This window comes from Anopheles merus, chromosome 3R (assembly GCF_017562075.2).
Source record: "Anopheles merus strain MAF chromosome 3R, AmerM5.1, whole genome shotgun sequence".
Lineage (NCBI taxonomy): Eukaryota > Metazoa > Arthropoda > Insecta > Diptera > Culicidae > Anopheles > Anopheles merus.
In genome coordinates this window covers 7,788,742-7,801,639 of record NC_054084.1, presented here as the reverse complement: position 1 = coordinate 7,801,639, position 12,898 = coordinate 7,788,742, and the positions used below count along the sequence as shown (strand labels likewise).

The following is a 12,898-nucleotide window of genomic DNA, read 5'->3' as shown; positions in this document are numbered from 1 at the left end:
GTCTACGACGAGTATCAGCTGCCTTTCTACGACGTGGTGCAGCCCGATCCCACCATCGAGGAAATGCGAAAGGTGCGTCTGGCAGCGTGTGTGTGTGTGTGTGTGACTGGTGCGATGTGCAGCTACCTGTAACACCCGTTTTTTCTTCTTCTTTTTCTTCACCCTAACAGGTAGTCTGCGTGGACCAGCATCGTCCCAGCATACCGAGCCGCTGGATTGCCTGCGACACGCTGCACGCAATCTCGAAGGTGATGAAGGAATGCTGGTATCAGCATCCGGCCGCCCGGCTGTCATCCCTCAGGATCAAGAAAACGTTGGCGAATCTGCGCTAAGCGTGTGCTGCCTGTGCTCCATTCTCTCGATCACCTGTACACCACAGATGATGACCGTCGGCGACGGGAAGACAGGAAAAGCGCGCTCTGTTTTTAACGTACTATTTAACATTTATACCGTACGCTCCCTCTCTCTCGGGCGTGCGGTAGATAAGCAAATGGGAATCGAAAAACAGAAACGAATTTGTGTGTGTGTGCGCTCGTGTGTGTAAAGCTTCATCGCAACAGGTGAAGATAGGAACTGATAGCAGAGAGTGAAAACAGAGAGAGAGAGAAACAACAAACACACACAGCTAAGCTAATTATAAAAAAACCCATTTTAATCGTAAGACCTTTTAGTTGGATAAGGATTGGAGAGGAAAAAGGGTAGCCGTGTGTGTGGTATATGTTTGATATAGTGCGTAAGATAAGCAAAACATATAAAACGATGGAATGAGTGGGATTTGCGTGTATGAAAAAGGATGAACCCTGCGTGAACGTGAGAGTGTCAAACGCGAGTACTGAGAAGGCATATTGCCCTATTATATATACAAACACACACACACACATATACTCTCGTAGTAGTGAAAGTACGCCAGAAGCGTACATTCTGTCGTGTGGCGTCACCATGTTTGAGTTGTGTAAAGCAGTTTGGGTTCTAGCGTGAAGCATTTCGGGACTTTTGTACAGGAAAATACGTTTTCGGGGTGAACAGTTTCGTTTCCATCAAATGCACTACCGGGTAGAGCACGGCGTTGAACAGACTAGAGCAAACAAAGACTAGAAACATATCCATTTTTCGGTTTTTACAAAGCAACAAAACCCGGTCAACCATCAAAATTGAAAGCAAAATGACACTGAAATAGTCGCGAACGGGAGGGTACACTCCTTGCCAATAAAGCAGTTAAAGTTTTGCACCACCACCATGAACAACGTGAACGAACACACACAAACCACAGGATAACAAGTTAACGAATCATAGTGCGTACAGTAACACGACATACAGTGTGACACGCAGAAACAAAACGGCCAATTAACTAGTGCAACCGCTACAAGGAATATTGAACAAAGCAAAAATAACGAAGCAAAAAAAAATACAACAAACTTCAATACCTCCAGTTTTATTTAGCAGCAAATATAGCTACGTCAGAAACGAGAACGAGACGAAAAACAGGATACGGGCGAGACCGACTGGTGTTGATGATGATAGTGATTATGTGTACAGTACGAACATGTAGAACATAACGTATTGCTCTAACGGGCAGTAGGTAGTGTTTGTAGGTTTAGCATTTTGTTTAGCAACGATACATTTACGTAAGAGGTAAGCCGCATTCGAACGCAGTTTCCAGTGCACCCCAAAAAGCTTACGATGAAAGCTTTTCCGTTTGTGATTTGTCTGTGTATGGATTGACTTTTTTTTTCGACGTTTCGGTTTTGCTAATGATTTGTCGAAAGCGTACGCCAGCATATTGAACCTGGAACCGGTGGATGCACCGTGGTTGTTTGGACTGTTGTGTTTCCCATTTGACACAGATACCTGTTTGTACAGAACGTGTTTTGCCATTCTGCTGCGTCTTGTTTAGACCTGCGGTGATGGCAAAGAGTTGAAGGGGAGAAAAAAAAGAAAGGAAAAAGAAAGAAACCCCATTGACACGGACGCGGAAACGGAAAGATACAAAACTCTTACAAAAGTCTACAAATCTAAACAAAACCGGAACATTACCTGTATCGATTGCTTCCACAGAACATACATAAATACATAACAACATAACAGACAACAAAAAGAAAGAAGAAAATGAAAGAGAGAAAGAGAGAGAGAAAGTGTGCACAATACAAATAGAAGAAAAAGACAAGTTAAAAACCCTAACTATGCAATATATAGAAAACATCCTTTAGGAAAGGTACTTTAGATTACAAAAGATGTAAAAGAAATGATGCAAATTATAAAAAAAGCAAACAAACTGAAATGTTAAAACACAAACACACACAGAAGAACACATGTGAGATGTGTAACAAACAATGAAATCTGCTCAGAAGTCCAATAAGTTCAGCTACAGCCGCCAGTGCTCTTTTTCTGTGAGTGAGGCGGCTGTACACATAGAAACGTTCATCTAGAAAAAAACGCAACATGATACTGCCGTGCATGAAAACGCAAACATAATAACCAAAATCCATAAGCACACTACACGACACACATACACATACACACGTACGTATGAGATTAAAGAAGAATGCTGCTGATGGCGAACCCCGTAGGCACACAAATCTTGTCAAAGATTGTCAGCGGTCGGTCGGTGCATTCTTCCACCCCGCATTCCGTTCAGGTGATTCAGTTCAAACTATAAAATAGATAAGTATGTAGGGTAATCCTCGTGCTCAGACTGTGCGGTAGTAACAGGTCGATCGAACACTGCGCTTTTTCCCCCAAAAGAAATAACCTCAAATGCCCCTGAAACTACTTAATACGACTACGGACGCTGCATTGAGCGTGAGGCAGGGCGGCGAAAGGCGAAAGTGAAATGGGTAGAACATGAACAATCAAACCGTTTGCCAAACATTCTTCCAGAACAACAACGTGAACCCTCCCGATCCACACACACATACACACAACCACACAACCACTCAATCAACTCCTGCCACAACCCTAATCAGAGGTAGTTAGGACTCGGGCGTCGGGAGTGGTTTGAGTGTGATTTTATTTTCCTGTTTAACGCTACACAACAGCTACTGATAATGGCGCTGGAGAGAGTAACACTAATAGAAGTAAGATGTGTCTCTTTAGCAAGAACAAAACAAAAGAATACCACAAACAGTTTCAGTTGGATGTACATTTAAACAAGGCAGCGAGTGAAAGCGATCTGTCGAACAGTCGGGGATGGTTGAAAAGATTTTCAAAACAAAGATATAAAGCAGTCAGAGAACGGCGTAGAAAGGACACAGTTAAAGATTATGACGGGGGGTGGCACTACTGTTAACGTAGGAGAAGAGGGCAGCGATCGTTAGTGAGTGATAGAAGCGAATGGGGGAAGTAATTGTTCCTTTCAAGGCACAGTAAAGCCGATCTACACAAACACACACATACAGCTACTCGTATGATTCCATTAACTAAGAGGTTTAATTTGACCGATTTACTACACGGTTTACTAGTTGCACACCAACCTTACCCAACCCGACACACATTGCACGTGTAATTCCCCATTGTAAGGGAGAAAAGGTTCATTGTTAGTAGTTGGAGTAGCTTTTTATGTTTTGTACCATCTACACACACGCACACATACACACCAAATATGTTCGGTAATAGCTCGCGCTAATCTCTGTAACAAAGCTTCATGTCGTCCTGTCGGTAGTGCACACGAATCCTGGTCAGCCCGCTGCACGTTTGAAGCTACCTCGAGACGTACGAAACAAAGGCGTACACTTAAAAAGGCTAAATTGTTTAGGATGATCTTATCGATTTGTTCAATACAAAGATAGTTTGGACAATATGTTGGTTTAGATTGATTTTTAAATTTTCTACTATTTTCTTGCTCTTTTAGATCATATTCTACACGTTTGATGAGCCATTTTGGGTTACTTACTGGTTTTAACGTATTTATTCGAAATTTCTTATTATTATCCTCATTCTTTCTGTTACTTTTCCATGTTTGACCTGCGTTGATTTGCGTTGAGAGAAGCCTTACACCGATCGGTACAAAGCTGTAGTTCAAATAGATGTTGGTGTGTGATAGCAATATTCAACTGTTGAACAACTAGACGATTGAACAAACAAAAATACAAGAAGAGAAGCAGAAGAATGCGTGTGTTTTGTGTGAGTGTGCAGATGCTGACCAGGATATTAGCTATACACGGCACGGTCACGACATACAAATGCTCCTGTACAGTGAGTGCGCTGGCCGTTACAAACTCCCAAACTGTACACATTCTATACCGCGGATACACCTACCCAACCAACCTCCAACAACTTACCAACACAACACAAACAAAACCAAAACCTGCAATAGTATTAGGTGTGATGCACACCGTCCTATATACCAATAGAGCAACCAGAGCAACTTCCAACACAATATTACCATATTAACTCTACAATACCACACTCATACAAACGCCATAGCCAAACAAACACACACACATTCAATACAATAGAAGCAATAGTTGAAACGTTTATTTTGTATTCTGATTTCTTTTTGTACCAAACAAAAGTGTGATCAATATTTCAATTTGTTTATTTTCCTATGCATTATTCTACTGTAGCTACTTCTCTGTGCGTACTAAACAATAGCTGGGGAAGGATTGTACTAAGTTAAAAGTTTTTGTAACTTTATTTGATAGTTTTTAATAATCATCATACTTTAATTCCATTAAAAGGTTTATTTGCTTCTTGTACAATTGCGTTAACGTAAAGAAGAAAAGAAACACTAAACTCGTTCAATAGCAATAGTAAACGTCCTTGTCCATAGAAAAGAAAAGAAAAACAATGCCCTTACTGTGCACGTTTGTCTTGTAACATTTACAAGAATTCAAATGTATATTGTGAAGTACCTTTTCTTCTTGTTCTTCTTACCCCTTTTTGTGAATGCCACTCTTCAGTAATTCTCTTTGTACACTGCTATTATCTGTTCTGTTACAAATGCGAAAGAGCAAATGCAACAATGGTGAAAGATGAAAATGGAGAAAAAGAGCGCAACACATAACAGACCTGATGTTCATTAAATGTTCTAAAACCGAGTGGTTCGTGTATTAAACAAAAAAAGTGGATGAAAAAAAGAGTGAAGCCGAATGAAGACAACAAAAAAACAGAATAAAAATGAATTTTCATATTGGATATAAAAGAGATAGAGAGAAGAGACAGAGAGAGAAAGAGAAAGAGAAGAAAACAAAGCAGTTGGCAGGAATTGAGTTTGGAAGTGCAAAACAAGATGAAACAAACTAATAAAAGCAGAAGTAAAAATACAACTGAAGAAAAGAAGAAAAAAATCAACACACAAACAATTTATGGTAAAACAAATAGACAGTTGATCCCGGGGGGGTTTTCCCGTTTCCCCTCCGTATCCCTTTCTCCCCCAGAGCATCTAAACCAGTGTTATCAAGCAAAAGAGAGCAAAGTCTACAAACAGAAGATTTAACTTAAACGAAAACAGGAGCAAACCAAACCACACCAGAAAAGAGTGGGCGGAAAAAGCAGAAAAGAAAAATAGTAACACAGGGAGAACGAGAAACGGCAGAGGAGGAAACAAATGAACTGGGAAAAACAGTATAACAAACAAAATTGTTCAAAGAGAGAATAAAAAAAAGCAAGTAATGAAAAGTAATGTTAAAAGAGAAGAATGGAAAGTAAAAATACACACACACGCACTAAAATATTTAACACATCGTTGGAGAGAGAGGGAAAGAGAGAGATGCAAAGAGGTTAAATACTATTTGCTAAAAACATAGAAGTTGCTAAGTAAGAGGCAAAGAAAAGAAAGAGAAAAGTTGTTGAAAAGAGAGAGAGAGAGAGAGAGAGAGAGAGTGTGAGAGAGAGAGAGAGATAGTGGGGTTATAGAGCGAAGAAAGCTTCTCGTCAGTGTTTAACGTTTACTAATCACACACTACCTACACCTTTGAATGTTTCCAAACACGATTACAATTATGAGTGAGACGACGTTTTGGAACTCGGCAACGGAACGGAACGATGGTATGATCCTGTTTGCTCAAATGTGTGTGTGTGTGTGTTCGCCACACTGCTGTGTAAGAAAAGAAAAAAGAGAGAGAGAGAAAAAGGAAGAGAAAATCACGTATGCATTTCCCTCTACGTGTGCGGTCTTATTTCCAGTGAGATTAAAGTCCAAAAAACTTAAGTTGTTCCTCCTGCACCTCCAGCAATAGGAAGCGCAGTGTAAAGTAAAGTAGAGCCTAACAATCCACACACACACACACCAGTAAATACCTCGAATAACAAGTGTACGGTGGCTCCCGTTTTCTTTTGGTTTTTGGTTTGCTTTTTGTTTCCCACTAGACCGTCGTGTCACCAGTTAATAATAGTATACTTGAAGTCATTTTAAATCCCTCCTCCTTCCCCCTTCCCAGCAAACAAGGACACAGTACCTATCTCGCCCGTGTGTGCCATCGCGTGTATGCGTGTGTGTTAATACACACTGTAATAATAATACTGCAGAAAAACAAAACAAAAGGCCCCGCAAATGTAACGTAATTGAGAGAGAGAGAGAAAGAGAAATGGGAAGGCGCACACGCGCGTGTGTGTATGAGTTGGGATCGAAACGATCGTTACGTTCCCTCGATCGTGTTTTTTTGGGTTTAAAATACGATTGCGATAGTGTTTCTTAGCGTTAGTGGTACAGAGGTAGCAGCACTATAAAGCGTGTACGTCACACATGTATAAGCAGAGAAAAGGGTTTTAGGGTTGAACACACCCACCTGCGCATCGACACACACACACACAAATCCTTATTCGATGTTAGGGTATGAGTTGGTGTCTCCAAATTGGGTTTAATACACAACCAAAACAGACAAACCCTGTAGAGGGAGGTAGCGATCGTGCAGTACACGTTAGGCTTTCCTACAAGTATGATAAATTACATGAACGTCGATTATAATTTTCTACCTCATTTATTTGATAATTTAAATACGTTCACAAATGACCCCGTTGGTCGATATGTAAAGCGAAGGGGCGCGCGCACGATGGGTTTAAGTTTTGGTTGGTTTTTTTTTATTTTCTTATTACCAAAAACCAAACAATACATCCACATACCTTTACTCATCTCTCACACACACACACCATTATACATAGACTCATATCATTCATATATTGTGCGGTAGGCTGGTTAAGTTAGTAATTATTTTAAATTAAAATTAGAACAAGCGATTGCTTTAACTTTTCCTTGTAAAAACTGGCAGCAGTGTGTCAAAGAAAGATGAGACAAAATGAATCAAAATTGATGGATTTGGCTATGAAGTAATGAAAAACAAACAAAAAAGGTGTAACAAAAACGCGTACAAAGTACGAAAGAAAGAAGTAACATTGAAGAGCAAATTTCCAACAAAAAAAAAAAGAAGAAAAATACTTGCTTAAGGAAAGCATAAAACAAAGTGATGAAATCAGCAAGCAAACAGCAACAAAAAATGAATAAAATAAAACAAATCGGCACTGAATGTGAACAGGGAAGATTGAAATCGCAAAAGCAAGAAAAGTAATAAAACACCGAACTAAAGCTAAGCTTTGGACAAATGAACCGGTTTTGGACTGCAAAAAGTAGCTGCAAGCGAAATTAGCGTAGAGGGGAAGAAGGAAAAGAGTGAAACAGTTTGGCTAAAAGTAAGAAAACTGGAAAACTATAAATCTGATAAATTGCTTTGTTTTGATTGCGCTTACTCTTGATTGTTGTATGAGAACAATACGATGTAAAAGAATAATAATATTCAATTATGTTTCTTGGTTTTTGAAAAGCCACACCCCGGTTACTACGATGACTGGTGGAGGAGGAGGAGTAATTGTATTGTTGTATGTTTGCTGCACAGAAGCATCATTCATCTGCGCTGCTTATTATTATTATTATTATTATAGCTCTATCATTAACGCTTTAAAAACAACATTATAATTATGAAAATCATCATTATTAAAACTATTACGAGGAACGAGACACATAATTATTGCATTACACTCGTACACTCAAACAGTTTTTATTGTGAAAAATTGCCCCTCAACACACTAAACACACATACACATACCCACATATTATTCATGATTCATGATTATTCTAATTATTATAATCCTATATTAAGGTGTGCGCGAGTGTATGCGGCGTGTGAATGAGAGATATGTGCGAAACAACAAACAAACAAAGGCGAACATTATTCTCCATGCTAATGTGTTAAGAATAATTAAGAAAACAGAAAACACGTGCTAAAAGAGACGTGTATTTTGAAGGAATAATACGGGGAAATGAAAGAAAGATAGAGAGAGAAATAAACAGAAGAGAATAAAACCTACAGATTAATACAAAACCGAACTGTAATGCTAAAGGTAAAGCAAAAAAAAGAAGAAAAACTAACCCATTAAACATAATTGCAGAACGTTGAAATACAATTGGTAAAGAAAGAAAAAACAAACCGATTGAGTTTGCAAAACTGATGCAACTATGTATGTGTACCGGATGACTATTTAGTATTGTTTATTTGTTCCTCTACCCCCTTCCCTACCCCCATCCTCCCTTTGATCCTTTTCCTCTTCTCACCGAAAAAAAAACACACACACATAACGAATAAAATAAGTAAAATGCTTACAGTAAAGCAGGAGGGAAAGCATGTAAAGAATAAGTAATAGTTAAGCAGCACATTTAGAACTAGACGGCAGGGTGGATGAACGATCGGACGGTAGATGAGAGAAAAGAGATAAATATTAACATTAACAAAACAAAAAAACTAGCGAGTAAGAAATTAAAGAAAACACAACCACATACACACGTAAGTTAATGAAACACAGAAATGGGATAGGAAACGAAACAAACATTCAAGCTAAACATAACAAAGAAGAAACAGATAAACAGATACAAAAAAAAGAGAGAGAGATAGAGTAAGCCAACGAGGAAAAAGATAACAAACACACACGAGTAAAAAAGATGCAAACAAAAAAATACACTATACAAAACACACAATGCATACATACATACATACATACACAGAACAAACCCCCGAGATTTAAGAATAACGAAAGGATACAGCAAGAAAAGTAGAAGCATAAAGTAAAAACAACAACAGAAAAAGAAGAAGAAAACAAACAAAAAAACATAAACACCCACACACACAAGAATGAAAAGAGAGAAAAACAAAAACAAAAAACCGTGATCGATTATTGTCTTTTTTGTAACAAAAAATGATTAAAAAAATGTGGAACAACCAAGATGGCTTTTTGCCCCCGCCGGTGTTTGTGTTCTCTGTATGTGTGTGTGCGCCTTGTAGCGTCCGAAAGAAGTGGGTTTTTATCTTACACAAACGGGAAGGGGGAATGTTTGCTTGTGTTTGAGAAAGGCCCCTGTCTTATCTGGTTATTTGTTTATCGTACTGTTTGGGAAAGCAAATGCCAGATAAAAGATGGACTCTGGTTTCTATGCGGTCTATTGGCTTTAGCGCACGGAAGCTGCTGAGCGTTCTACTGTCTTCAACTGTGCAAACAAGCCATTAACAATGTCATTAGAAGGCAGATTTGTAGTGCAGATTGTATAACTATAGGCGTTTTTATCAAGCGCTCTTCGATTTCATCTTTTTGCTCATTGAAAAGTGACAATTTTTAAAACACATTTATACCTCTCCCGGCTTGCGCTGACCAGCTCTTGGGTGGATTGAGTGATTACGGTGCCGCGAGTGTTGTGTACAACAGCACCGTGAATGTCAGGCGCGCCTGCCTTGACATCATCGTTTGACCCAGTGACTTGCGCCGCTTTTCATTCAGTTATCGTTCGGCTTTCGCTCGTGCAACACACAGGCACGAGACGGTCGGGACTGTGAACGAGAAGTGTTTTGATGAATATCACTAAGCCTTTTAAGCTATGAAAAGGTGTGGTTTGTGACTCTATATAGTGACAATATTAATAAAAAAGTGATTGAAGTGATACTAAGTGCCTTTGAACCCTGAAATTGTTCGCCAAAACCCCCGTACAAAAACCATGTCACTTGTTCGCTGCTTAGCAACGCTCAACCGTGCGGTCATCGGTGGTGGTGTGTCAACACTCTTAGCGCATCAACCTACCATCGCCACAAGGGCAGCAACACAATCGTCCTCTATTTTTAATTTTCTCAATCGCAATCACGCAACGCACCAAACGCGGACCAGTTCCGGTACGGTGCGAAACGCATCGTCATCCGCGCCACCTCTGCCCGCTGATCGCGAGACCGGTGCAGATCGTCGTGCGAGGGTAAAGTCCGGCTCGGTAGAAGAGAACCACCACACTGTAGCGACGTCATCAGCGCCATCCTCGGCGTTGCAGATAAGCGAAGCCACCTTCGATGCGAACCGGTCGCGTGTAGTGGTGACGGTCCTGGTCGCCGATGATGGTGGTGCAGCGGAGCAGCGGTACGAGTTTCCCGCCGTTTGGCTGCGCGATAACTGTCAGTGTGAGCGGTGCTTCCACGGCGGCTCGACGAGCCGCGTGCTCGACTGGGAACGGTTCGATGTGGACGGGGTGAACGTGGTGCGCGTGGGTGTGCTGGACGGTGGACGCTCGCTGGAAGTGCAGTGGGGGGATGGTGAGGCGCATGGGCGTTCGGTGTACGAGTTGGGGTGGCTTTTGGGCAGAAGCTTCCGAGGGGCCGATACGGAGCGGTATCTGCGGGAATGGTATCGTCCCGAGCCGGTGGTTTGGGGTGCGGCCGGGTTCGGCGGGGTGCTGAAGGAGTTTTCGTTCGAGAAGGTGCTGGCGGATGATGGTGCGCTGCGGCAGTGGATTGAGGCGTTGATTGCGTACGGCGTGGTGATGATCAAGGGAGCACCACTGACGGAGAACGAGTGTCGCCGGTTGGCCGATCGGGTGGGATTCATCCGTAAAACGCATTATGGGTGAGTAAATGGATTGTTAATCATATCGGGCAATTTTGTTTCATTAATATTATCCACAAAAATGTAGAATTTCTCTCAAAATAATGAAAAAATGCAATCAAACACGTGCTTACACTTTTTGCGCCACGCGCTTGTTGGCGTAGGTCAGTGAGAGCGACAGAGAAGAGATCGTGGTGAGAGCGAGAAAAGCATTGCTCACTCGCTCGTAGGTTTCGTCTCGCTTGTTCACGCTTAAGGAGTGTTTACACGACTCAGTACGTAGAAGGTAGACGCTACACGAGCATTGTTGTGTTGAGTGTTCAAAAAAGTTATGTGCATAAAAAGCGTTTTTTAGCTTAAATATTTGTTTCTCTTTAATTACAGGGTTTTCAAGGGGTTCTCATAGTTGTGGGACACTTCCTGGACTCTTTCTTCTAGGAAGTGAACTTCATATGTTGGAAACTGAACTATATGGGACCATTTTTAGACAGTATGCTTGGAAATTCCTATTGGATTTATCCAACAAGGATCCTATAGAGTCATTTTCCAATTAGCTTAAGTTCATTTCACGCAAGAAAGAGTCAATTCAGTGTCCGACAGCTATGTGAACTTCCAGAAAACCCTGTATAATTCATGCTGTGGAATAAGCTGACTTGAATAAATTCAAATAATATTATCTTTTTTTTATTATTTCCAAAAAGCGAGGAATTTATCGTGAAAGCAAAGGAAGGCACCAGCAACGTCGCGTACCTTTCCACCCCACTGCAAATGCACACCGACCTACCCTACTACGACTACAAACCGGGGTGCAATCTGTTACACTGTCTGGTACAATCGTCCAACCCAACCGGCGGCGAAAACCTCATCGCCGACGGGTTTTACGTTGCGGAGCAGCTCCGCCAGCACCATCCGGACGATTTTCGGCTGCTGAGCGAAACGTTGGTCGACTGGAGCGATCTGGGCGCGGACGAAGCGGGCACGTTTCACAGCATCTACCGGGCGCCCGTGATATGGTATGTTTCTTTTTTGACGTATAATGTTCAATTTAATGATAAATGTACTTTTCTTGTGCAGTATCGGCCGCGATGGACGCTTGGAGCGGATCAATCACAGTGTGCCACAGCGCGACAGCCACTTCAGCGTGCCGCTCGATCGCGTCGAACCGTGGTACCGGGCGATGCAGCGCTTCGTGACGATCCTGCACCGGGAAGCGGTCAGCTTCAAGACGGCCCCGGGCGACATTCTTACGTTCAGCAACGTTCGGATGGTGCACGGGCGGACGGGGTACACGGATACGGCGGGAAACACCCGGCACATCGTCGGTGCGTATCTCGATTGGGATGAAATCTACTCCAGGTGGCGTGTCCTCAAAGCCGCCGCCGTTTCGGACAGGGAAGGTAAATGATAGTGTGAAGAACACCACAAAGGAGGGAGAATTTTTTGTTTTTAAACTCGTTTTTTTTTAATTGATATTTCGCATTCCTCCTATTTCTTCTTACTTCTGCGCGCGCAGAGAGGGATGAGGGGGCTGCGTTATATACGGTTGCGCGCCCCCACTAATTATAAGTAAACACAAGTTGGAACAATAATTCTGTTCAGCGAACGAGAAAAGCTCACCCAAGAAGAACTTGAATTTAGGAAATAGAGGGTGAAGGAGTATCCGTGTCTGGGTAGTTCTGATATTGCGGTTGCGTCCCGGGACACATCTAAGGATTATACGTGTATAGGCATGTGTTAAGGGCGCAGGCAGGCTTTGTATTAACGTCTATAAGAGAAAACGATGCGGATGTGTTGAAACAGATCGACACAAACACATTGAATGTGAGCGCACAAAAAAAAAAAAACAAACAAAATAAGAAACGCACTAAATACACATTCCCGTGGTGCGGGAAGAGGGGCCGAGAAAGAAGACACCTATTAAAAGTAATATAATAAGATAGTTCTACAACAACTCTGTCGCCCTATACGCTGTTGCTTGCTCTAAAATCCGAATGCTTTACTTTTATACTTTAATAAAAACTAGCTAAACGCTAAACGGAAAGCGTACTTGCTTTCGCGC

At 41.5% G+C, this 12,898-nt stretch overlaps 2 protein-coding genes across 7 annotated transcripts in view; both read left to right on the top strand.

Annotated features, from left to right (window-relative positions):
- The window catches only part of LOC121597456 (TGF-beta receptor type-1), an 82,987-nt gene extending 74,095 nt beyond the window's left edge, over nucleotides 1–8,892 (top strand). For all 6 annotated transcript variants that reach the window (XM_041923225.1, XM_041923227.1, XM_041923226.1 and 3 more), the window contains exons 8-9: nucleotides 1–72; nucleotides 171–8,892. The exon at nucleotides 1–72 is cut by the window's left edge and continues 452 nt beyond it. In XM_041923225.1, the coding sequence (XP_041779159.1) occupies nucleotides 1–72; nucleotides 171–332 (234 nt within the window). In that variant the 3' untranslated portion in view covers nucleotides 333–8,892. The remainder of the gene's footprint in view (nucleotides 73–170) is intronic.
- A 280-nt stretch (nucleotides 8,893–9,172) lies between these two features.
- Nucleotides 9,173–12,891, top strand: LOC121595164 (gamma-butyrobetaine dioxygenase-like). The gene is made up of 3 exons (XM_041918845.1): nucleotides 9,173–10,860; nucleotides 11,541–11,852; nucleotides 11,914–12,891. The coding sequence occupies exons 1-3, from the start codon at nucleotides 9,971–9,973 to the stop codon at nucleotides 12,242–12,244; spliced, it is 1,533 nt and encodes a 510-aa protein (XP_041774779.1). The 5' UTR covers nucleotides 9,173–9,970; the 3' UTR covers nucleotides 12,245–12,891.
- Nucleotides 12,892–12,898: the final 7 nt, after the last annotated feature.

Excerpts from the sequence above, each read along its gene's own strand:
- LOC121595164 (XM_041918845.1), top strand. The coding sequence starts at position 9,971 with ATGTCACTTGTTCGCTGCTTAGCAACGCTCAACCGTGCGGTCATCGGT. Across the intron at positions 10,861-11,540 it reads ATCCGTAAAACGCATTATGG|CGAGGAATTTATCGTGAAAG; the intron begins GTGAGTAAATGG and ends ATTTCCAAAAAG. Across the intron at positions 11,853-11,913 it reads TACCGGGCGCCCGTGATATG|TATCGGCCGCGATGGACGCT; the intron begins GTATGTTTCTTT and ends TTTCTTGTGCAG.